The sequence below is a fragment of the Onychostruthus taczanowskii genome, unplaced genomic scaffold (assembly GCF_017590055.1).
Source record: "Onychostruthus taczanowskii isolate IOZ18803 unplaced genomic scaffold, ASM1759005v1 scaffold44, whole genome shotgun sequence".
Classification (NCBI taxonomy): Eukaryota; Metazoa; Chordata; class Aves; order Passeriformes; family Passeridae; genus Onychostruthus; species Onychostruthus taczanowskii.
The window spans coordinates 891,780-917,190 of NW_024501903.1; the positions used below are offsets into that span (position 1 = coordinate 891,780).

The window sequence follows — 25,411 nt, forward strand, 5'->3', positions numbered from 1 at the left end:
AAGAAATTAAAGCCTACAGTCTAAAATCTGGGGAAAAAAAAAAAAAAAAAAAAGAAGAAAGAAAAGAAAAGAAAAAAAAAGAAAAGAGATTTGCAGCTCTTTGAATGATCTTAGTATAGAGGCCAAGCACTGAGAAAGGCATAGAACAGTTTACACTATGTTGCCTTCAAGCTTTATGACCCAGTCAGCTCCTGCTCCTTCTGCTGTGTTTGTTCAGGTGTGTTCTCAATTCCTTGCTTGGTTTTGGTGCAATGGACAAATCTGCTGTCAAGGCAGAAGAAAGAGGGTGCAGCAATCTACCTTGCCATTGTGGAGAGATTCTTTAAAGGAATTCCATTATGTTATGGATGCTAGTCAGGTTGCAGAAACACTAAGGCCTGGCAGATTTTTATGAACCTTACATGAGCTATGAAATATCCTTATTGCAAAAGTTTACTTCACTATCAGAACTCAAGGATAACAAATCTCACTGTCTTTGAAAATGCTACACAGCAGTTATGGAGTGAGCGTGTGTAAGAGGTGAGTTGGAAACGTCAGTGATGAGGAGCATGAAATTTGTGATTGGAAAGGAGGCAACAACAGAGGAGGCCCAAGGCCTGTATGACATTGGTGATAAATGTCTAGAGGAGGATGAAGAGTGATTCAGTTGCTTTGACGAATTACTCTGCACTTCAGGCTCCCCAACAGATGTGATTCTTCAAAGAAAGTGAGGACTTCCTCCCCTCTGCACGTCTCCTATCAAAATGCCCTGTAGATATTGGTACTTCTCTGATACTCTTCCCTTGCAGTTCATTGAGACCACGGCCTTTTTGTTTTCTTCAAAGCTAATTAGAACACAGGAGTGATTTGCAAGGTCCTTTTCCGTATTCTGAACCATGGACAATGTTACCAATTTATCATATGTATGACCTTTACTAAGACTTCTCTTCTTCCCTTTCAGTTTTTGATTCAGGCTTTAACTGTGGAGAAGAGGTTTCTATATGGTTTTCCATTGCCAGTATGGACTATGTTCTTTGCTCCAGCTGAAGTGTGTTTTCAGGAGGAATAGATTCCTTACTCCCCATGGGAATCTTGGCTCAACACTTCTGTCACAAAGGCCTTCTTGGAGTCCATTTAGAGAAAGAAAATGAAGAACTAGAAAGGCTGTACAACCTTGCTTTGCTTTCTCTGTTGCAGAGACTTTGAGTTTGTGACACCTGTGCAGCTGTCAATCACTGCCTTTGATGCAGATCCTCCAAATGTATGTTCATGTGACCAAAAGCCAGGTTTGCCAAAGCTAAACAAGGAATGGAGAGCACACCTGCGCAAACACGGTAGGAGGGCATGGTGGGACAGGGTCAGAGAGATCTCCCCAGTGCTGGCCCCAGTGGGTGCAGCTCCTGCCAGAAATCTGCCAGCATCTGGACCTCTCTGGCTGTGATTTGTGATCGATCTGGCTTATGCTTTTTGTAGGAAAATCTGGTTTTAGACAAAAAAAATTGTAAGTTGTCCTGGCAGACACTTTTCAGTAGTGCTCAGCAATAGGAAAAGAGGCAATGGGCAGAAACTGATGCACAGGAAATTCCACACAAATATGAGGAAGAACTTCTTACTGTGTGGGTGACTGAGCACTGGGACAGATGGCCCAGAGAGGTTATGGAGTCTCCCTCACTGGAGTTATTTGAAAACTGACTAGATGACATCTTGTGCAATGTGCTCTGGGAGGAATCAGCTTCAGCAGGGAGGTTGGACCAGATGACCCACTGTGATCCCTTCCAATCTGACCCATTCTGTGACTGCCACTCTCAGCAGCATGACCTCTTTCTTTGAGAAGGACACAAAGAGACAAGAATGGGGAGAATATGTTCATCAAAATAACAAGTGTCTAGTCTCCCTTGCCAAGGAGCCTAACAGAACAACTCAGAGTTGACTTCTATCAGCCTCTGGCCAGTTATCTCAATCCCCTGAACAGTGAGATGTTCACTTGAGACAAAGGCAATACCAGCTAACGTCCTGTACATAATGTGCAGCCCTCATGATGCACGTCAGCCTTCCCAGCTCCATCTAGGAACAGGCTATGGAGAGCCTTGGGAGCAGGGCTCCTGAGTTAGCTGAACATTTCTGTGCATCCTGCTTTTTTGCCAGGTGAAGAGATCCCAACAGATTGCTTGAGTAACATCACGTTGGGATGCAGGTATGGAAAGCTTAGGCTGCATTGGCACTGTTAAACAGCACTGGGAAATATTTCCAGGCACAGAACTGTAGCTGTCTGTATTATTAGGACAGTCCCTTTTACATCTCAGCTCAGGCTAACTAATGCTGTCTCACACAAGGCTCAGATGTAGTTTGTGGACTGCTTACAGCAGGCACTTTATGTGGTGACTGTGCTTTTCTGGTTAACCAGGACAACTGACTACCTGCTGTACAGGCTGCCATCAGTGCTTACAAAATGTCCCACATATTTCATTTGTGAGTTTTAACCCGACCCTCATGTTCAGAAGCAGAACCAAAAGGCTGTATCCCTGGATGCCAGACCTTTCAGACCCAGAATAATGAAGAACTGGAAGCTGTTCCTGAGGCCCTTCCTTGCAGATGGTGCCATGGCAAATGGGTGTTGCAGGGCGCTGGTTGAGGCCTCTGTGGGCCAGTATTTGTTTCCGTTTTCCTTGTGGTGTGCAGGGAAGGAAAAGGCAAAGTCATTAGCTCATTAGTGGTTGCTGGCTGGTGGCAGTGCTGCTTCCTTATGCACATGGAAGGATTCACTCCATTCTCAAGCCAGACAGCCTGAGGAGATCCACACCCCCCATATCTGATCCAGAGCTCCTGAGCTCTGTCCCCAGCGAGGACACTGCTGTGTGCAGGGGGCAGCTCTTGCTGCAGGCTGCACAGCAGCAATCCATCTCCAGCTGAAACAAAGGGATGCAAGTGACAAGTGATCAGGACCTGGCCTGGGTCACTGGTCAGCAAAGTTCTCACTGTTTTTTTGCCGTGAAGTCCATTTGGTCAGGTGTTTCCATGGCAGCCTTGCAGGAGAGGATGTTCTGAACTGGTGGCTGGCAGCCAACGTGGCTGCCATTGGCTAAGGGGCGCTTGGCGCAGGGCACTAATCCTTACAGCTGCTGTGTGGAATCTCAGGAGAGGGAGAGGTGGGGAGAGGCTGGCTCCTCCCCACATCCCACCTCTTCATTTAGGCTGTGCTAGAAAGAAATTTCCCCCCCTATAAACAGCCTCAGAGATTTCAGAGGAAGATATCCATTTGAGACTGGGCAGCAAGAACCCCCAGGATGAGGATAGCCATCCTCCTGAGCCTTCTGTTCCATGCTGCAGCTGCTTCTCACCAACTGTGAGTGATGCTGAACTCCTCTTTCAGTCTCTTTCATCATTCTAGCTAGATGGACCACATTCCATGCCACCATGCTTCCTGCTCTATCAGGTCACCCCAAGGAGTAGCTGAGTCACACACCTTGCCTCCCATACCTTAGTTTGACTCTTGCACATCAATACAAGATTTCTGGGGGTGTTCCAGGTCAGACCTTAGGCCCAGAGATGTTTGCTCTGCATTTGCAATGCAGATCAAATAATTGGTGTCTACATTGCAAGGTTATGAAACCACCTCTTCTGAAGACTGCATGGGATATTTTTGGAGAGTTCAGGAGATTACTGGAATAAGGAGTTTGAAAAATATTATAGGGCTATACTTAAGCTAATCAAGCAGAAACTATTTCTCAAGTTTCAGGGAAGCAACAACTTTTCTGGGCTCACTGTTGCTTTTGAATGTTGATTGGAAGCCATGGCACATTGCTGAGGGTTTCTGCAGTTGTGGGCCACAGCAGGGCAGCTTTCTTACACCTCTTGAGACCTCACACTGACACTACCTCTGCTGTCTTCCCCCACCACAGACATTACCTGGTGGTGATCCCTGCAGCTCTCCAGTACCCATCCACCCAGGTTGCCTGCCTCCACATCACCTGTCATGAAGCAAAAGTTCAAGTGAATCTGGCCTTGCAGCGCTCGGCAGGGCGGGAGCTCTTAATGCAAGAAACGATCCAGAAGAAGAAGACTTTCCTATGCACTAAGTTCTGGGTGAGCCACCCTAGGCAAATGCCATCACTGATGTTTCTTTCAGGAAATTGCTTGTGCTACTCCCTAACCAGGGGTGACATGGGTGGGTTCTGCTTTGTTTGGTGTGAGCCTTTCAGGAAGGGAATGGGTGGTGTTCAGGGGCGCACAGCCCAACACAGCCTGTTGGTTAGCACTGAATTTCCTTTCTGAATCTAATTTTGAAGTGAAATTTACATTTGTTAAAATCTGCCAGAGTTCTGGATACCACCTGTGTCCTTCTCCTCCGTTACAGACCAGATGAAGCAGCTTTAGCTCTTTCTGAAGGACTTGTGCAGGTTCACAGCTAAAGCCTGGGGAAATGGTGTCTTGCAGCACATACAGCGGTTTCTGTAGTACTTGAAGTCAGGCAGCAAATCAGCTCTTGGGAGCTACTGAAGACTAACTACATGGAAATTAATATGCTTGTTTTTCTAAACAGCATCTTAGAGGTTATTTTTTGTTGGTGAGAACTTAGCAAAGATCCGGCATAAGGCAGACATATCTAAGCAATATCCCTTCTGTTATACTGTATATTCTCTGCTGAGGCTGCTGGTGTCTTTGGTGTCCAGAGTCTTTCTGGTTGTGTTTTCAGCTTTGGATTTCTTGCTTGTAAGTGCTGGGTAGCTCTGAAAGCCTAGCATTTGAGGCTGTGCAACTGCTTGATCTCTCTCTTTTGATTTTCTGCTACCATCACTCACCTTCCTGTCTTCCTGAACAAGTCTGAAGACTCCAAAGTGTCAGGTGCTTGCTTGTCACCAGTGGGAAAAGGACAGATTCCAAGGCATGCAGGGCTTGCTGCTGTTCATGTAGGACTGAGTGAGATCTGGATGTGATCTGGTTTCAGGGATTGTTGCTGATTGCTCCCTCCTGGCGCAGTGGGAGGGAACCAGTTAGTTGTTCCTCTTTACTGCCAGAAGATTACCTGGGGCCTGTGTGCTCTCCTCTCTGTCTGTACAGGTTGCCCCTCCAGCTGATGGCACAGAGGAGGTTGCCACTGTAAAACTGACCATCACAGGAGATGGGGTCAATGTTGAGGAGCAGAAAAAGGTCCTGATCTGCAAGTCCAGGAATGGCACCATCATCCAAACAGACAAGCCCATCTATGAACCAGGGCAGACAGGTGAGATGCGAATGAGAGCAGCTGAGGGTCCCAGGCTTTTTGCTGGTTGCACCATGTGGAAAAGCTGCAATGCATGAACAGCCCTAGCAGAAGGCTCTGAGACCACATCTCTTGCTGAGTGGTGTTTTCAGTGTTTGTAATCTCTGGTTTGTGATGACTGTGGAGTTGCAGGACGCAGTAGATGATGATAACCATGTCCATGGTACCTTCCATGTGGGAATGTTCATGTCAGATGTTACCACAAGTGTGTCTAGAATGGAGAGAGGAGCTGGGGAAGCACATGGAACAGGGGTCTGTAGGGAAAAACTGAGATCTGATAATATATTCCCTGATTTCCTTGTCTTCAGTGAAATTTCGCATTGTGACTCTGGATGAGGAATTCCTTGCACTCAACGATTCGGTAAGGGAGTCCTGGGGGCTGTGGAAGAAGCTGCCTTGTACCATGCATGGATCCTACCTCCCTTCCACCCTGCTCATCTGCCAAAGATCCAACTTTTCCACATTCACCCCTGGCAGGTTTTCTGAGTGTGCAGAGGGCAATAGTAACTGCCAGGAGGATGGCAGAGGTGTGCATGTCTCTTGCTCATCTTGGTAGAATAGTCACGCAGCTGCAAGTATGGGACATACTGATTCCTGATGTCATGGTGTCACAGGGAGAATGAACAGGGAGATTGTAAATCAGGTTTTCCTTCTTGTGGGGAAGGGTGCTTTTAATCTGCACCCTACAAGCTGGAATGTGGGAAGTGCTGCTTAGACATTTTTAGGACAAACTTTTTGATTGCAACAATGTGGAAATGTGTCCAGAAAAGACATCTTCATCACTGGAGATGTTCAGAACCCTGCTGGAGAAGGCTTCGAGCAATCTGCTCAGGAAGACATGTTTCATGAGGATGTTGGATTAGGTGGCCTCCTCCAGAGGGTCATTCCTAATTATGTGATCCTATACCTCTGTAACCCTCTTAAGACCACACCTGAACCAGAACTAGGTGTGTTTGGGTAGTGACTTCTGAGTTTTTCTGTCAGGAAGTCATTAGTAAGTACTATGTTACCTCCAGATTAGTTTTTCCTTTCCCTTTCTTCAGACCATACTGTAATGAACCCACTTGGTACATTACCTGGTATTTCTCCTTTTTGGAGGCATTTGCTTTATTTTGTATTGTTGTCAGTGCTGTTAAGTTTCCAAATCACCAGTTGCACATCCTCCAGAGAGGGCTCTTGTGTGTGGTGCTGGCATGTGTTTCTCTCTTCTAATGTTTTTGCATTTTTTCCTCCCCAGATTTCCCTGTTTCTCCTGGTGAGTGATGCTGAAATCTCGTGTTGAAGTAATGGTGATGGCAGTCATTTCACTGTGCTGTACATATTCAGTTTCTGGTAGATTTTACAGACCTCTGAGTGGAATAGTAGATCTTCTTTTCTGTTGTTGTTGTATGTTAAATTTTTAAACTAACATACACCTTTCAGCTTATTTTTTATGCACTTCTTTGAGGTTATGCTCCCAAGCACTTCAGTAGAAATCTGTTGTTCTAGACTTGCAAGACAATAAATAGAAAACTTAGATGCTTATGAAATAAAGTTAGAACTGTGAAGAATCTTTGCTTAAAATCATCGGAGTTTAAGTAAGTGTAGAAGGAGGCTGAGATGCTGGGAGCAGAATATGAGCATTATCATGTTTTCAAAATTTCCTGATCAGTCTACACCAAACCTCATTTCCTTAGCTATAGAACCTGATAGTCTACAACACTGAAATCCTGAAGCTCAGTTTCTATGGGATATGGATCAATGAGATGCTGGAGCAACTCTCTCTTTCTTGTGGGTGCAGGACCCTAAGAACAACCAGATAGAGCAGTGGCAGAACGTGGTCCCTCAGGATGGCATTGCAGACCTGTCCTTCCAGCTGAGTGACGAGCCCCTGCTGGGAACGTACGTCATCAACGTCACCAGCGCCAGAGCCTACGGCAGCTTCTCCGTTAAGGAGCGCGGTATGAGCACACGGGGCTTGGCCAAGCTGCTCACAGGACCTTGCACTCCTGGTCCAGGAAGCAGGGGATTTATTCCTTGGTAACCATCCTAGGAGCAAATGGGAAAAGTGGTAGCATCTGTCATAGAGAGGAGTCTGAGCTGAGGCTCAGGAGAGTAGACTGCTTCGGGACCTTGGCTTAGTGTGTGGGAGGAGTCTTGTGCATAGCTTTTGACACAGCTGATTCCTATGGATCTTGGAGTCAGATAAAACAAGGTAATTTAGGATGGACTTTTCCAGAGAATATGAAGTCCAGTGGCCTCTCACTTCACTTTCATCCCCTAATCAACTGTATTGGGAGGCCAGCCTTCTCTCATTGAACATAGCTGTCAGAAGTACCAGGGTCATGGGCATGTTTGGTTTTAGTTTGGGAAGGAGCAAGTCATCCAGGGCCTACACACAAATCTGTTAAAGACACATGGAAAATCTTTCCTTTCCCCTTCCCACCACCTCCCTTCTCTTGTTCCTTATTCCACCATAGTCTGTCTCCTTGTTAATTCTTTGTGAAGGCTGTCCCTGGCTTGTGTTTCCTACAGTTCTCTGCTTTTCCCTTCCAGTGCTGCCAAAATTTGAAGTGATCTTTGAGGCGCCACATCAGATTTATACGCTAGAGGCAACCTTCCCGCTCCGGGTATGTGGCAGGTGAGGATCTGACTGGAGGGATGGCCCTGTGCTCATTTCTGGCCTGTTGTGCACAAGCTGGATGGGTAACCATGAGGAGCTAAGGACAACTCTACTACACTTCAGTCACAGGAAGCCAGAATCTTCCATGGCAGCTGTTTGCACCCTGTGGCAACACAAAACATTCCTGTAACTATTATTCTGATACTTTAATGCCTCTTTTCTAAAAACACTTCACAAATCTCCACACACAATACCTGGGGGAATAGCCTACCCTTTGACAAGCAACTGGTTGTGGGACAGGACACGGCAGATATGTAGTGTTCATCTCCCTGAAGAACAAACTCACGGGAAATGATGGGAAGCTTTTCCAGATTATGCTCAAGTGGAAACTAAATGGAGGCAAAATGAATTACCCCAGGTATGATCCAAGGACAATGCTACAGTTAGCTCCATGTAAAGATGATTTTTTAATAGAAGGCACTTTCTTAATCACCCATGTTTGTGGTCATAAGATGATGAATGCCTTCAGCACATGCTGGGCTTATTGCAGGCGATGCTGATATAGTGCAATCAGCACCTACAACATGCTAGTTACCCCAAATAATTTAGTTTGGTGCTAATTATATCACAAAACCCTCGATCTCCTATCACTGCACAGCCCTGTCCTGGCCCTGCTTGCTGGGTCAGGACTGCTGGGCCTGCAGTATGGCTGCCGCTCTTGTGCTATAGTGTGAGTATCCGGCAGTGAATGGTCTCTGGGGCTATGCAAAGCAAGCCATGTGTTCTCCCAATGTGTGTGACTGTCTCTTCCTTTCCCTGCTCCCCCAAACAGATACACTCTTGGGAAAAGCGTCCAGGGGGTGATTCATGTGAGCCTTTGTCAGAAGATAGCCCCATTCCTGCCCAGTGCCTCCAAACCCGATCTCTGTTACACATTCAGCAACCAGGTGAGATGCTTAGGAAGAGCTGAGTCGTGTTCAGGGGAATTTGTGCTCAGCCTCAGGGTAACACAAGGCTGCTGGGTCCTTTAGCTGAAGTAACAGCAATGTTAACCCATTGTTTTGGCTGCTTAGCCACTGTTACTGGTGCTGCCTCTCAGCACCAGCTGTGCCTGGTGATGTGCCTGCTCCACATCCTGGGCTGCAATGCCAAAAGGAAAAGCACTCTGACAGCCGGGGTTTTGAGCTGCTGGTCCTCTGCCACTTCCATAACTCCTAATCCAAGTGCCTCTCTCAGACCTTTTTTCTCCCCCTGTACTTTCAGACAGATGAGGCAGGTTGCTTCTTTACAAACGTGAGCCTGTCCTCCTTCAGCCGAGACTTTCGGTACTATCGGGACAGCATAATTGCAGAGGCCTCGCTGGTGGAGGATGTCACAGGTAACTCTGGAATTTCTGCTGCCTGGAAGGAGATGTGCCAGTCTGAACAGAAGCAGTGGAGACTTTCAGGCTAGCAAGGGATCTGAGCCTTCTGAGCCCACTGGGGCCTGCTATGTAGCCTCACGGATAGAGACAAACACAGCAGCTCTTGATGCATGACATACTCACTCTGAGTGTGGTGTTAGGTGGTGAGGCTCTCTAAAAGCTAGAAGTTAAATGGGAGAAAGACCAGGTACCCAGAATCTTGGGCAGATCACCACTGGGATGTGAAATGTGTGTGCAGCTGAACATGTCCATCCGTATTACCAGTGGGTCACTCTGCAGGGAAATTGCTGAGGAGTGCTTGGCTTTGTTGTTCCCTCTCTCATGTTTCTGTCTTGCTGCTTTCATTCAGAGATACAGGTCAATGCTTCCCACAAATTACTTATCTCCAGGATTGGTGGGATGGCCTTGTTTCATGATGTGAATTCTTACTACCACCCTGGACAGATGTACAGAGGAAAGGTAATTCCCAGTTTCATTTCTTTGAAGGGGAGAGTGTGAGCAATATTTCACAGTAACCTTTACTTACTGTCTTTTCTGACCCCATCTCTAGCCAGGGGCTTGGGAGGGGACAAATGACTCCCAGAAACACAACTCTGTAATTGTCCAGTGTCAGAGCAACACCCAAGACTGCCTTTTACCAAATAACACATGAGGGGGAGCAGCTATGGGCTTTAATATGTGGGGTGCAAACCCAAACATCTGGAATTTCAGCAGCCAGGAATTCTTCTGCTGTGAAGGAGTGGAGAGCATTGGAGGTTGGACTAGATGACTCAACTGTGATGCCTTCCAAACTTACCCATTCTGTGATTCTGTGAATGAACATGGTAGTGCAAGTGGCAGTATGACAGGAGGAGTGGCAGTGTTGACAAAATTATTAGTGACTGAAAGAGTGATCTTGCTGTCTTTGGAAACACTGCTCCTGACTTGGGGAAACCAGAGGTTCTGTCTGCTAATTAGATTCTTCTGCACTTCTCTTGCTCCCCACGATATCCTCAGATTAAAGTAATTGATTACCAAGGAAAACCACTGAAGAACAAAGAAGTCCTCCTTGTAGTAAACTGTGCTGAGCAGCAATTTAGGCAGAAATACATCACTGGGGACTCTGGAACAGCTTCATTTAGCCTGGACACCTCTGCCTGGAACAGCACCTTGGCCTCCCTGGAGGTAAGTGTGGAAGTGTCATGTAGCAGGGGTATGGGCACATGTCAGAGCTATTTACTGCCCCACAGACATCTTCCTTGTTCCTTCCTGAGGGAGATTAACTCAAACCTGAAACACCTCAGCATGTTCTAGATCTTGGCTGAGATCTTGGCTCTCCCTCTGAGAGCTTATTCTCCAGATCCTGGTTGCTTTCCTCACGAGCTTTCCACAGACAGACCTGTCATTGGCATTGCTCAGATCATCTTACCAAGGTGATTTGCAGCTGACTTGTTTAACTACAGAAACTAGCTGGTTTGGTTTTTTATCTCACCAGGCAAGTGTCCTTCATCAATATTCAGACAGAGAGCGTGAGACAGCTGACTTGAGTTACCAGCAAGCCTCTTATTTCATACATCCATTCTACAGCACCAGCAGGAGCTTCCTCTCTATCATCCATGTGCCAGAGACAATGCCCTGTGGTAAAACACAGTCTGTCCAGGTGGACTTCAAAATTTATGAGGAAGACCTGGAACATGGGCCCAAGCGTGTCATCTTCTCCTACTTTGTGAGTTTTTGGGAAAGCACTAGTGGGTGACAGCTGAAGGCCCAAGATCAGCATCTCTTAGAGGTTCAAGCCTGACATTTGATAATCTTGGCTCAGGCCAGGACAGGGAGTTCCTTCAGTCATGGAACTGGATCCTGGTTTTGATTCTGGTACTGCACTAACAGCAACAAAGGCAGAACCTTTCTTTTAGGCTCTGCACAGGTGCAGGGCAGGTATTGGCCTTACTTGTCCTCTGCCCACTTCATCTCTGAGCTCTCCTTATTAGCTGAGAGCAAATAAAGTGAATATTCCTCTCCCAACCCCCATTTAATCTCTCAAATTAATTTCAGGGTTTCTTAGTGATCTCAAAGGCTATGTGACTATGTGACCATCCCTTTCTGTGCTCTTCTCTAGGTCACAGGGAAAAGAGGGATAGTCCATGCAGGTCAGCAGACTGTTTGGGTTGGGCTGCCAAGAAGTAAGTGCACTCCCCGGTGTCATTTCTAGCAAGCACTCAGTGGTCTGTGGCATCCCCTATTGTTTGGAGAAGTGGTGTAAGCCTTCCTTCAATGTAGGGGTGGCTCACCACTTGTGTGCTGCGTCAGAGCACTGTGCCTTTCCAGATTTCATGCTCCTTTTGCCCTTTTGCTTTGTACCAAGACAAGAATACTCAGCATTTCCTAGCCCACAGGCTCATCCTCTGCTGTCTTCAAGTCTCCTTTTTCTGCTGCTTACCCTGCAGTCTTACCCTCCATAGCAACCATGTCTCCAAATAATCTGTGTCATTAGGATGCCACAGCTTATAATTTTGAGGTCTCTTGACCCACTGTTGCCTATTTTACCAGTTCTTGTTTTTTGATTCCTGAATTACAAGTATTTTGGGATAAGGTCACCTCTTTGTCGGTGATGGGATGGGAGATGTTGGGTGAGAGGAGGCTTTGAAAGATATCTGAGACTCTCACTCTTTGTGGAGCCAAACTTGAACTCCAAAGTACTGTCTCATGTCCCCAAGGCAATAAACAGAAAAGTCTTTTGCTGATATTGAATACCAGATCCAGAGATGTGCTGATTGTTTCAGCAGTCTCTAGAAATCTCTTTGGTCTTGAAAGACTTCCGTAAATGAGGAAAGGATTTAAGCAAGCACACGCAGAATGGCAAAGCTGATCATACTCTATTTTCACTTCCAATCTAATTCCTCTTATTCTCTCTCTTCTCCATCTAGTGCTGGAAGGCTCCTTCTCCATCCCTCTTACGTTCAGCTTGACCTATGCCCCAGCTCCCAGACTTGTTGTTTATGTCATCTTCCCTAATGGAAAAATCATTGCTGATTCTGCCATCTTCAGTGTCTCCACGTGTTTTAGAAACAAGGTAGGGTTTGTGTCTGAGGCTATGACTGAATGTGTGAGCAGGGACGTGTCTGCTGCAATGAAAGGAGAGCTGTGTTGCTGTGTGTGGCTGACACTGTGTGTGATGCTGTCACAGGACCTGCAGTTTGTGACTGGTGAGGTGTGCTGTGATGTTTGGAGAAAGTGTGTGCTCAGCATTGTGGGGGCTGCTGCAATGCTTGGGAAAGGCAGAGAGCTGCTGTCTGTCTCCATAGGCAACTGCAGTCTGGTAGGATCATAGATAATCCAGCCCAGCACAGAGCATTTGTGTGGTTCTCAGGAGAGCTCAGGGCTGCTCTGCTGCTGCAGCAATTAGAATTGCTAGTATGTGGTATTGGGATGGCATCTGAAAGTGGATGATGGAAGAAGTGGATTTTACCAGCCATCCAGAAAGGACTGAGTGCATCTGGTCATTGTGGCATCCTTGGCAATCTGCTTTCTTGGCTGTGTCTTGCGCTGCAAAGGTGAATTTCTGAGAGGGCATTACCTCTGCTGCACAGCTCCACAGCTGCTTCTCTGCCATAGACAGTCAGATTCAAGCAAGAACAGGAAGAGTTTCAGGAAACTGAGGCCAATCCCACAAAGAGCCTGGAGATAAGGACTAGAGTTATTTTTGATCTGGGGCCCCAGAATAAAGGGCTTCATAAGAAATCTGTGAGGTGTGTGACCATGGCTGGCTGGTTTGCTGGGTAAAGAAGAGAGAGCTGTGCTCTGACACCGGAATGTCTCCATGTGCACAGTGGTGGCTCCCCCTCTGGCATCTTTCCTGTTAGAACCTCAATGTGGTGTTTTTCAAATATCTTCTGGGGGTCCTTGGGAGGTTCCTTTCTTTTCTATCCAAGGCAGGTCATTGGAAACTCTCTTCATGTAGGTCCCTTCCCTGCTTGGGAAGTGGTAGGGTGGCCACCCTTAGAGATGTCACTCAGGCATTGCCTGCATTCTTCCCATCCAGGTGGAGCTGAGCTTCTCCACGCCAGAGACTCTTCCTGGCTCACAGGTTGGCCTCCGCCTGCAGGCAGCTCCTGGCTCCACGTGTGCTGTCTGGGCTGTGGATCCGAGTGCCTTTTGGATGAAGCCAGGAAAAGAACTGAGCAGCCACTCGGTGAGCAAGCCTGCTCTGACTTTTTCCCTTCTCTCCTGAGACCAGGCGGGAGGGAGGGTGGCCACTGCACCTGTGCAGAACAAAACTCCAGGGAACTGAAAGCAGGGCCTGGAGGAATCAGTATCACTCCCAGTGTGGATGGGTAGGGATTAGGGATTAAGGAGGATGTTGAGCATCACTCGGTGGTAAAACAGCTTCTGTGCTGGCACTGTCAGAGGAGAGCCCAGGAAGAGTGACAGCGATCCTGGGCTTTCTGGCACACGTTCATGTACAGTAGCCAGAAGCAACTCAGGCTTGGATGTGAGAGGGGAAGGGAATGCCAGGTTTAATTTGCACTGATTTTATTCCCCCTTGCTTTCTCAGATCTATGGGCTGTTCCCATCTGTTTATAATGCCAGGTATCCTCGCCAAGTGTCTGAAGATGATCGTTCATGTGGGTTCCCAAATTCTGACGAGCCTGATGTGTTTACGGCATTCAGGGTAAAAATGGTTCATTTGGTGGGTTGAGATAATTCATGAACTGAGGGAAATGTGGCTCCTGACTTTACCAATATCCAAGGGGTGCTGTTGCAGACAGGACAATGAACAGGTGCAGTTTAAGCCTTTGTAACTCACTGGTTATTTGAATAGGTGACTTGAAATGTATGAGGAAAAATCATTGTGTGGTTGCCACTCTTGGGTCGTGTGACTCAGGATGCCAAGGATTATTCATTACTTTAATTGGATTTCACACAATTTGTTTAATCTTCATAGCATGAGCGATTGCACCCTGCAGGCAGAGAGGCATAGTACCCAAATGACCATATGTTTGAAAAGGAATAAATTTGGCTGACTCAGACCAGATGAATTACCTTAGAAGACCTTTTTTGCCCATTGCTGGGAATCTGAATTATTCCTTCTTAAAATGAAGCAAGAGAATACAGAGGAGAGCCAAGCCCCACTGCATGAGGGGACAGGAAGGCACAAGGGCTGAGGGCAGAGAGGAGAGGACAATCTTCTGATGATTAATTTTTTCCTACAGGAAATGGGGTTGAAAATTATGTCTAACACCAATATCAAGAAACCCAGACTATGTCCAACATCTCAATTGTCAACTCTGCTGCGGGAAAGAGGAATGTCTATTTCCAGGCCCATGTTGACGTTTGCCCAGCCCCATAAAGTGTATAAGAGTAAGCATTTGACAGCTGTTTCTTCTTACATGGGATGCTTAGTCTTTTATGTGAAAGCACTCCTGGGTTTGAATCCAGAGGCAGCACTTGCTGTAAGTGCAAATGGAGGAGAAAGAGGGTTTCCTGTCCCTAATCCTTTTGTGCTAATGTGAGGGCTGTTAGTGGGATGTCCGGATCCCAGGTTTTATCTCTGGAATTAGGGAAATGTTGCCTGTCCCACGGTGCCTCCACATGCAAGTAAAGCCCAAAGAACCTCTGACATTTGAAATGAGGGAGAGGAATTTTAAATTTGGGACAGCACATTTTGTTCTGTTGCCATGCTTTCCAAGAGCTGACTGCATTTGCTGCAGCCTGAGCTGTGCTGGAGCTCCTCTGCTCTTGACCAGGACCTGAGGACCTTGTGGTGACTATAGGTCTTTGTTGTTTCCAACAGAGCATCTGACATCAACCTATCAGCCCACTATGTTTCCACCTTTTTCTGCAGCTGAAGAGAAAGCACATAAGCATTTTCACCAAACCTGGCTGTGGGATTTGTATTCTGTGGGGTGAGTAAACTGAGCAGTGGGGGTTTAGTCTGGGTCATTTTGTGGCTCATCTGCCACTCCCACTGGCTGGGAGTGGCAGATGAGTTTAGATCATAGGCAGCTGCGCAAGACACTTAAGGACATACATCATGGGGCTCATACCTGTAGGCTGTTCATTGCTGGAGCTGATGTATCCATTAAATCCATTTTCCTCTACTAGCAGTGCTGGTCATCCATGAGAGGTGGCTGGCATAGGAAGATAGAAAAGCACAAGGAGCAGTAAACCAGCTTAGTTTACTGCCTATACTCTGCTTTTGGTAGTCCTGAGGGCTTGCATTTCCCAAAACGTGCTCAGACATGTATCCTGGTATCCAGGGGCAGCTGATGTCCATAGAAGTCCTTCACAGGATTGAAGATTGTGTCCTGTAAGAAAGGCTCAGTGTGTACAAAGGGTCTACTGAGAGAGCTTTTGGAGATTTTTCATCTGAGACTTCAAGATTTTCTTGTGTGTTCTCTGAAGACTGAAATATGCTCAGGCCAGATCCTGAGCATATTTCCCATCATCTCCCCTCTCCCACCTCCACTGTCCTTACAGATAGATCTACCTCTTCACCCCTAACACAACAGATATTTCTTCTGTGACTTGTTCACCAACCTGATCTGAGCCACTAAAAGTTTCTGTGTTGTGTGTGTTGCCTTCCTGTACACACATGGTGAAATAAGCTGAATAATACCAGTACCTTTAGCTATATCTGCTTTTTGTGTTGGCTGTGTGGCAGTTGCAGAACAGTCTGCTCCTTTCAAAAGTTGTGATATGTGCACAGGACAAGTCTCTGCCCTACCCTTGTGCTGGGCCTTAAGCTGTCCGTGTCTCACAGGACAGAGAATGGCTGGATCAACCTCATCTAGGCCCTACTGCTGCTAGTCCTGTTGCTCTGTTGGTTTCTGGTTCTTCATTTCTAGGCCAAGAAAAATAAGACTGCTGACATCTGTAAGGCATTTTCAGATGTGCAAAGGGCAAGCGCTGCCTGTAAATGATGGCATCTTGCAGCCATGTACCCTATTGACCCAAGTGTTCTGTCGGTATTAGCACCTGAGGCGGGGTCCCCACTTCTGCAAGGAGTTACTTGTAACCCTGCAAGGGCTGCAAGTCACTAGGGGTTGGACTGAGGTGAGGGGATGGGGGCTCTGCAGGGAAGAACACAGAGCAGGTCACCTGGTGTGGCATCATTCAATTAAATGCTTCTGTTGCTGTCCACTTCTCTCCAGCCCCAGTGGGAACAAGAGTGTCACTGTCACTGTGCCTGATGCCATCACAGAATGGAAAGCAGGAATGTTCTGCACAGGACGGAATGGCTTTGGGTTTGCTCCAGCCTCCCGGCTGATTGTTTCCAAGCCCTTTCTTGTGGAGCTGCCCGTGCCATCTTCTGTGGTCCAGGGTGAGACCTTCCACTTGAAGGCCACAGTCTCCAACAACCTGCAGCAATGCATGAGGGTAGGTGAGACCTGATGGTCTCTGCAAGGAAAGTGGGACATGGCGGACACCTGTGGCCTGTGTCATAGAGTCATAGGGGAAGGGACCTTAAAGATCATCCAGCTCCAAAGTCCCTTTGGGAAGTCATGGCAATTCAGTGACGTTCCCTCTGACTGGAAAAGGGAAAACATTACCCCCACTTTTAAAAAGAGAAATAAGGAAGCACCCTTGACATGGCTGGGAGTTGGGCCTGTGCAAGCCCCATGAAGCCCAGCAAGGCCAAGAGCAAGGTCCTGCACGTGGATTGGGGCAATCCCAAGCACAAACACAGACACACTTGTTGCCCTTGATAACCCTGGCCGGGTTGCCAGGACTTTAGCTTTCCCAGGCTGATCCCTGGCTAATCAAGCAATCTGTGTGTATTCCTCTCAGGCTGTGCCCCTGCTTCTACCCTCTGCAGGCTTCCTTTTTGTGTTGTTGATGTTTATTTATTGCCACCTGCCATCCCTTCTGCCCCTTCAGATCCGAGTGACCCTGGAGGAGTCTGCACACTTCCAGCTGAAGCCATGCAAAGGCTGTGTCTACAGCAGCTGCTTATGTGCTGGGGAAGCCAAGGGCTTTCAGTGGAGTGTCACAGCTGAGCAGCTGGGTGAGAAGCACAGGGAGGTGTGGGGTGGAACTGGGAAGGGATGGGACTAAGGTGGGGGTGTTTTGTAAGAGCTGACACAGAGTGAGGAGCTGTTTGCTCTGTTACCCAGAGTACTCATTTGCACTTATCCTGCGGTCATGGTTACTCACAAGCCTGTGCTAGGAGGTACAGAAACATATAGGGTTCTGATCAAATTTTTTGTTGTCAGCAGGTGATGTCTATTGTATTAACAGGAAATGTTTCCTCAAAAAGTGTCTTATGCACCTAAATGTGTGTTATTTTCAGGGCTTGTGAACATCACCCTCAGCACAGAGGCTGTGGCCTCCAAAGAGCACTGTGGGGAGGAGATACCATTTGTCCCAAAACAAGGACAGAAAGACACCATCACCAAACTCATTCAAGTCCGGGTCAGTCAAGCTGTTCTGTTACCTAGGCCTAAAAGTAGGCTTTGTGCAATTCCCAGATTTTGTGTGTGCTAATTTTGGGAGTTACCCCTTGCTATTCAAAATTTGCAATTATCATCTCAGGGCCTGAGCTGGGCTCAGCTGTGAGGGCTGATGGATGTAGAAGGTAAAGGGATGTCCTCCACTTCATGTCATGAGAAACTTTAAACACTCCTTTATGTCCTTGCCTCCTGAGTTCTCTGCTGAATCTTTCACCATTTTCACAGATATTCAGAATTTAGGATATTCTGAAAATGCATGCTGGTTTCTGATCTGAAATGAAAATTGTTGAAAGTAGTTTTTATTTTTGTGTTATAATGATGATAGTGCAGCTGACTGTCCACCCTGAACCAGGATTCTGAACATACCTTCTTCTAATCCACTTGTAATCCCATTTCTCTCCTGGGTGCTCATTAAAATTCTACTTTTATGTGCTCCAACAGCCAGAGGGAGTGTTGGTAGAAAAGGCTCACAGCTCCATCCTGTGTCCCGAAAAAGGTAGATGGATTGCTTTCTACTTTCACCCTGTTCATCACACTCTTCCTGCCTAACCACCTTCTGGGTATTTCCACTGGTTGGACTATTTTCTCTGTCTGCATGATGAAGCTACAGAATTGTACTCTAATTGTGGTGCCAGCTAGGGCTTTCTCCTAGGCAGGGATGTGGGGAGGTCTGCTCTTTAACCATCAGCATCCCTGGCACTAATGTGATAGCTTGAGGCCCTTTTCTCCTGTGGAAATAAAACCACACTACTGAACATGGTGAGGCTGGAGGTCATGGCTTAGGATGGCTGTTCCTGTCTTGAATTTTATGGCATATGATGGGGCCATCAGCTGATTTTGAGAGCATAAGGAGCATTGAGAAGACAAGACTGCAGCTGAAATCTTAAATGAGATGGAATAACTGCTGTAGAGATAAACAGGTGGCTTTGACCCCTGTGGGTTTCCAGGAGAAAATCCTCTCAACCTCTTTATAAAGAGGTGTGTTAGGACAGCACAGTTACCATGAGGTGGATGGAGGAATTTAAGGGTGGAATGGGACATGGATTTTGGAAGTGATTTGCAGCCTCTGTGACAGGAAAATGGGAAGTTATCACAGAACAGCCTTGAACAGTTTCTGTGGTTTTGAAGGCTTTTATCATCAGAATCTCTTTCTTTTTCTTCTGACTGGTGTCAGGGATTCCAGCAGAGGAGTCTGTTTCCCTGGTGTTGCCTCTAAATGTGGTTGAAGGTTCAGTCAGAGCCACCGTCTCAGTCACTGGTAAGGAGTTAAGCTATGGGAGTAGCCCTGCAAATCGTATATCTCTGAGTTTAGCCCAAGGAAAGCCCAAATTCCCCTACACACCACTACTGAGGTTTCCAAGGCTCCACTGCTTTGTTCTTCTCATTCCCAATTACTGATAACCTAAAACATGCAGCAAGGGAGAGAGTGTTGTGTTGATGAGCTTCCCTGCCAGGATGGGAATGTGTACAGCTCATATGAGGGGCACAGTGGAACTGATAAGGTGGCTGGAAAGAGGTGTCCCCACCCTGCTGTGCTGGGCCTACCTGGCTTGGTGCACTCCTGGGAATGGTCACAGGTAGGAGGAGGTGAATCTTACTGCCGAGGGTGCTCATGCTTTGTGCTCAGGGTGCTTATGTTTTGTCTCAGGGGACCTCATGGGGATGGCACTGCAGAACCTGGACCACCTGGTGCAGCTGCCCCACGGCTGTGGGGAGCAGAACATGGTGCTGTTTGCCCCCGTTGTCTATGTGCTGCAGTACCTGGAGAAGACGAGGCAGCTGAGCCCTGAGATCAGGGACAGGGCAGCAGGATTCCTGCGCAATGGTGAGTGCAACAGAGCCACCGTGCCCCTCTGCCTTCCCCAGGTTCCTACTCCCCTTCCACGTGGAGCACACAGCCACCCCATTCCTGCACAGTGACTTCATTGCAAATACCACTGGGAGCACTCATGTCCTATCCTGCTTCCCAGGGTACCAGATACAGCTGCAGTATCAGCACCCTGATGGCTCCTACAGTGAATTTGGTACCAAGGATGAGTATGGTAACACTTGGTAAGCCCTGGGTTCTCTCCCTGCTGTCTACCTTCTCTCTGACAGCTAGGAGGTGGGCAGCTTTCTGCTTCCAGCGTGAAACCCTTGCTGTCCTATTGGATCCAAAGTGTTCTAGGAGCTTTGTGGACTAGGGCACCTCAGTCCTGGGGATGAACTGATCTTGAACCAGCATATTAGAAATAGCACAACAGGTAAAGAGAGATGCACCAGTTTCAAACTCCCACTTTTTTATCTCAACTTCTTCTTAGATTCTTTCTTTCCACTCATTCTTCCTGCTATTTCATGCACTCCACCTTTCTCTGATTCTGTGTTCCTTCTTTCATGCCTTTTTTTCTGTTCTCCTCAATCAGGCTGACTGCATTTGTGGTTAAATGCTTTGTCCAAGCCAAGCCATACATTTACCTGGACAGCCGGATTATCCAAGCTGCTCTCGCCTGGCTGGAGTTCCACCAGCTTCCCAGTGGTTGTTTCAAAAATGTGGGACAACTTTTCCACACATTCATGAAGGTAGGAGCCAGTGCACCTTGAAGGACAGCACCAAGCAGTTGTTGCCAAGTCTGCTGGTAATTGTTTAAATTCACTTGCCTGTGTTGTAGTGCTTTCTTGAGAGGGAGTAAGCCAGGGATATGTGAGATCTCTCCTGAAAAGCCTGTATTTGCCTGTTAATTTTCCCAGCTTTTTGGATGTCTATGCTTTTTTTAGGGAGGTGTAGATGGGGAAGTCCCCTTGGCTGCCTACATCACTGCTGCATATTTGGAGGCAGGAGCAACACCAGAGGTAAATACTGGGATTATTTGCCATGCTCTTGCCTTAAGATCTGAATCTTAAGAGTTTAGTGGTAACACTGGGGCAGGCAACAGAGCACCTTGGAGGGACTTGTGGGCAAGTGGGTGAGGAAGATTTTACAGCTTCTCAGGAAAAACTCTCCCTTTGAGGAGGACATCCCTGGCAGGGAGAAGGTGAGGTTAAACTACTGGGAACCACTGGACTTCAGGGCTAGATACCATGTTGGCCATTTCCCAGGAATCAGCTGTTCATTCCCCCACCTCCCATCCCTTTGATGGTCCTACCCAGCTGAAGGCTGATATGAGGTGGGTGGAGCTGCTTCCACAGTCAAGTAAATAGACAGAATGTAATTCCTAATAGGGTTTAGCTTCACAAATAAAGCAGAAGTCTGGGAAAGGAGTGCTGTAGGGCAGCTGGAGCTGCATGCTTAAGTAATGACAATAAGAGGGAGCTCTTACAAGTGCTAAGGATTGTAGCTAGTTACTAGGCTGTGGTACAGGCAAATAAAAACCAATTAACTTGATGAAGAAACACAATTGTAGACATTGAGAAGTGACGCTCTCTGGAAATCAGAAAAGTGAAGAAGCAATGCTTTTCAGTGGAACAGAAAGCAGTGGGCTTAGGAAAAAAAAGAAAAACAGATGGAAATTAACCTTCTTTCCGGCAATAGATGTCCTTCAGGTCACCCTTTTTCACCATAAGCACAGTTATTCACTGTGAAGGTGAATTAAATGCAGTTGTCCTGCTGAGCAGGCTGTGTGTACACATTAGCAGTTGTGTGGTTTTGCTGCTGTTGTGTTTGGAATGGGAAAGTAAGATATGGCGGTGCTATTCCCTCAGGAAGGATGTTCATTTCATTGAGAGAGCACTGCTGAAGCCCAAAACCAGCTCAGGGGTGAGGTCTGTCAAGCACCTTCCAGCAAGGGCTGAAGACACTGATGCTGCACTGATAGAGAGAGTGCAGGTGTGGGCACAGAGTCACCTGAGCTAATGAACCGGGTGCTTTCTGTGCTGGCACAGAAACGTGTGCATGCTGCTGCCTGGCTCCCGGGGCTTTGTGTGTGACCAGCAGTGTGTTCCTCTCTCCTGCAGAGCAAGGTGGTGCGCAGGGCTCTGGGCTGCATCGCTCCTGCCCTCCCCAAGGCTGCCAGCGCTTACACCCAGGCCCTGCTGGCCTACACCTTCGCCCTGGCTAAGGACTCCCAGCGCACCCAGCAGCTCCTCGACGTGCTGCACCAAAAGGCAATCAGAGCAGGTACGGGGGCCTCGGTGCCAGGGGAGCGTCAGAGAAGGGACCTTTCTGAGCCTTGGTAAGGTGCAGCCTGGGAGCACCACAGCCTCACCCTCTAGGCCCTTCACTAAGGAGAGCTTTTGGGCATACACTGAATGAGCTCATGGCGTGTGCTGCCAGCACTGTGGCGTGGGTGCGGATTTCCTTCAGATCTCTTGCCTTTTTCTGGTACCTGAAGTGGAGGTTGGGGCTTGGGAGACTTGGGCATTCTTGTGCAGGACTGCAAAATGCCAGAGAGGAAAGCAAGCTGCTCCACGTTGTGTCAGTCCCTGACCCTCAGGGCTGGCCACTGGACAGCTGGCTAGTATCAGGTTCTTAGTGGACCTCGCAAACAAGGCAATACAGAATTTGGACAACAGGGAGGTAATGATATGCAGATCATTGGCATATTAGTTTTTGCATGTCACCTTGGTGTGGAATATGGAGTTTTAGGTATTTGAAAATACATTGTTTTTAGCTGCCCTGGTGATGTGATGGCCCAGACAAAAGGTATTTACCCAATGGTCTCTGCAGACACAAGCCACTGTGTCTAGGAGGCTAGGCCATAGGAGGTATTCCCTGACATCCTCAAGATTCGCTCTACTACCTTCCTTTCCCAGATGGGCAGATCCACTGGAGTCAGACGTCATCCAAGCCCAGAACCAGTACCAGCCCTTGGTCACAGCCAGTGCCTGTGGATGTGGAGCTGACAGCCTACGTCCTCCTGGCCCTGCTGTCCAAGCCAAATGTCACAGAGTCTGACCTTACCACGGCCTCTGGCATTGTGTCCTGGCTCACCAGGCAGCAGAATGCCTATGGAGGCTTTGCCTCAACACAGGTAACTCATGGCTAGGGAAGGGGATGTTTCTTGAGAAAGAACCTCTGCAAGATATGCACACATTGTATGCAAGTGTAAATGCTTTGGGCAAAGGAGCCCTTGGATGTGGAGGTCCTCAGGATGCTGATTTCAAGTGTCTCTGCATGTCAGAGAGGCAAATGTAATCGTGTTTTCCTTTCAGGACACAGTGGTGGCCTTGCAGGCATTGGCCAAGTATGCAGCACTGACACACAGCACACACGGGGACGCAGAGGTGAGGGTGAGGTCCCGTGGAGGCTTTGGGAAGAAGTTCCAAGTGTCCTACCAGAACCGGCTGCTGGTGCAGGAGGCGGCACTGACAGAGGTCCCGGGCAAGTTCTTGGTGCAGGCCCAAGGCAGCTGCTGTGTCTTTACTCGGGTAGGTTTCCACAGACCCTGCCGTGACCACCCTCATCTCCTCATCTTCTCAAAACCAAAACTCTGCTGCAGCTCTGTGGAAGGAAATGTGCATTGACTGTGCTTTATTCCCAGCCTGGTGCCAATGCAATAAACCTGTGTGTGGGAGGAAACAGACAGAACCTGCCCAAATATGAGGACCACGATGCTTCCATGGCTCTCAGGAGTACTGGAAGATGAAAATGCTTTATAGTGGTCCTACTGCTGTGTGCCTGACTTGCACAGTCTCAACTGAAAGTTTGAGAAGGAGCCCATGGAAGGTTTTCAATCAGAGTGACCTTTATTTTGGGTACCGGGACAAGTGTGCTTACTGCATATTATTTATCCATTCACTGTCTGGGGTTCAATCTCAAGGAGTCGAGTAGCCAGTGGAAAAAAAAAGTCTCATAGATGATATAATTATCATTGATGATATCATTATCAATGAATTATCAGTGTCTTAGCCTGTCTTTTTGTCTCTCCCTGCAGATGGTGCTGAGGTACAACACGCCCTCACTACAAGACTCAACATCCTTTGCCTTGCAAGTGAAAACTGAGCCAGTCAATTGCACCAAGGACAATACACACTCTCTTACTGTCCATGTCGATGTCAGGTGACTCTATAGATCTCATCCCACTTGGGAAGGAAAGCTGGGCATGGCTGGAGAGCTGAGGGATGCTTCTTGGCTGAGTGGAGGCATCAGGCACTTTAGCAGGAGGGCCAGATGGAGAGCCTTGGTTCTTACTGGAGAGAGGTGTGCAGTAGTCAGCTCAGACTGGGGATGCTCAGAGCAGTGCAGCCATCCTTGCACCCTGTGAGAGGGAGCAGTGACTGCCCTGGCTGGGCTGCCTGGCTCAGGGCACTGCACACAGGGACTGTGTGTGGTAAAGGGAAGGGAAAGCTGGGAGAGATTCTCTTTTTAATGTTCTCCCCCAGAGACTCTCGTTTTCATCTTATCCCCCAGGTACAATGGGAAGAAATCTACTTCCAACATGGTGATTCTGGAGGTGTCCTTACTGACTGGATTTGCCCTGGCTCCAGGATCCGGGCTGTCTGTAAGAAGTGTGGAATCAGGGTGGGGATGTGGTGTCAGTGGGGCCATCTGTGTCCAAGGAGAGGGGAAGGCTGTATGCGAAGGTTGTATGGGAAGGTTGTATAGGAAGGTGTTTCCTGTCTCTTCCTTGAGCAATCTCACCATCCCTTTCCCTCTGCACACAACTTGGACACATACTGTTGGCTGTTTCTAAGAGTCTTGAGGATGGTGATACTTCTTACCCAATCAGCTTAGCATACCCCTGTCAGCTAAGTACCCTAGGCTCTTGTCCTTGGGGTTAGCAGGAGCCGAGTGGCCCTGCAGGGAGATCAGCCTGAAGAGATAAGAGTACAAAATACATTTGGAAGTGAGTGAATGAGAATCTGCCAACTCAAACTTAGATAAACCTTGTTGGGATGTCTCACACTTTCCTTTCAAAAGATGAAACTAAATTGCTTTCTCCTCTCTCCTGTCCTAGCTGCAGCATGGACACTCTGTGAGAAGAACTGAGAAAACACAAGGAGGTGTTGCCATCTACTTGGACAAGGTAATATCTGTGCTGCTGCAGAAGCTGAAGGAGTGGAGGGCACTGCCAGAGTTTTTGGGAGAATCCAGGACTGGGGCTAGCAGATCAGGATACTCAAGATTCATCTTGAAGTCCAGTGTTTGAGTCTACAGAGTTGTTATTGTCAGTAGTAGAATCAAATTCAGGTGAGGAATAAAAAGAAACAGCTCGTAAGTGAACTGTAATTTATTTTCTTCCCCAGCTGAGCCATATCTCTGACACATATGTCCTGCATCTGGAGCAGGAGATTGAGGTGACCAACCTGAAGCCAGGCCATGTCAGGGTCTATGACTACTACAGCCCAGGTCAGTGTGGAACCATGGGGTGCCAGGGCTGTCTGGGTGTCTGCACTTGGCTCTGTGCAAGGATAACTTAGATCTCTCCTGGTCTGTTGCAGAGGAGCAGGCCCTGGCTGACTACAATGTCTTCTGCATCTGAGGTAGGTGCAAATCCCTTCCTCAGCCCCCTGTACAGACCTTCTCTGCACCCCATCCACTTCTTTGTGTCCCACTGGAGCCCTGTGTATCTCTGATTCAGCATGTTCCCTTCATCTGGGACTGTATCTGAAACTCCCTAAGCAGAATTCATGGTACTAGTTTCAGCTTATTATATTTGGGTATGGAGAGTTTCTCTTTCTGGGAAGGAGCTGAAGTAAAACAAAAAACCTCTTTTCTTTAGAGTCCTTAGTGAGAGCCTGTGCTCCCTAGCTGTTAGCATCCCAAAGTTAATAATTTGGGTCATATTATTTGCTCTCTG

General features: G+C 47.7%; 1 protein-coding gene across 1 annotated transcript; it reads left to right on the forward strand.

The window, feature by feature from the left end:
• Positions 1–3,263: 3,263 nt before the first annotated feature.
• Positions 3,264–25,093, forward strand: LOC121340965 (alpha-2-macroglobulin-like protein 1). The gene is made up of 35 exons (XM_041414075.1): positions 3,264–3,322; positions 3,879–4,062; positions 5,038–5,200; positions 5,548–5,600; positions 6,477–6,494; positions 7,020–7,179; positions 7,775–7,859; positions 8,674–8,788; positions 9,105–9,219; positions 9,614–9,723; positions 10,261–10,428; positions 10,739–10,969; positions 11,363–11,426; positions 12,171–12,316; positions 13,286–13,435; positions 13,799–13,915; positions 14,457–14,621; positions 15,040–15,149; positions 16,398–16,623; positions 17,125–17,251; positions 17,537–17,658; positions 18,138–18,192; positions 18,871–18,954; positions 19,345–19,521; positions 19,667–19,748; positions 20,099–20,255; positions 20,451–20,525; positions 21,627–21,789; positions 22,425–22,642; positions 22,824–23,039; positions 23,546–23,670; positions 24,022–24,112; positions 24,569–24,637; positions 24,858–24,960; positions 25,053–25,093. The coding sequence occupies exons 1-35, from the start codon at positions 3,264–3,266 to the stop codon at positions 25,091–25,093; spliced, it is 4,344 nt and encodes a 1,447-aa protein (XP_041270009.1).
• Positions 25,094–25,411: the final 318 nt, after the last annotated feature.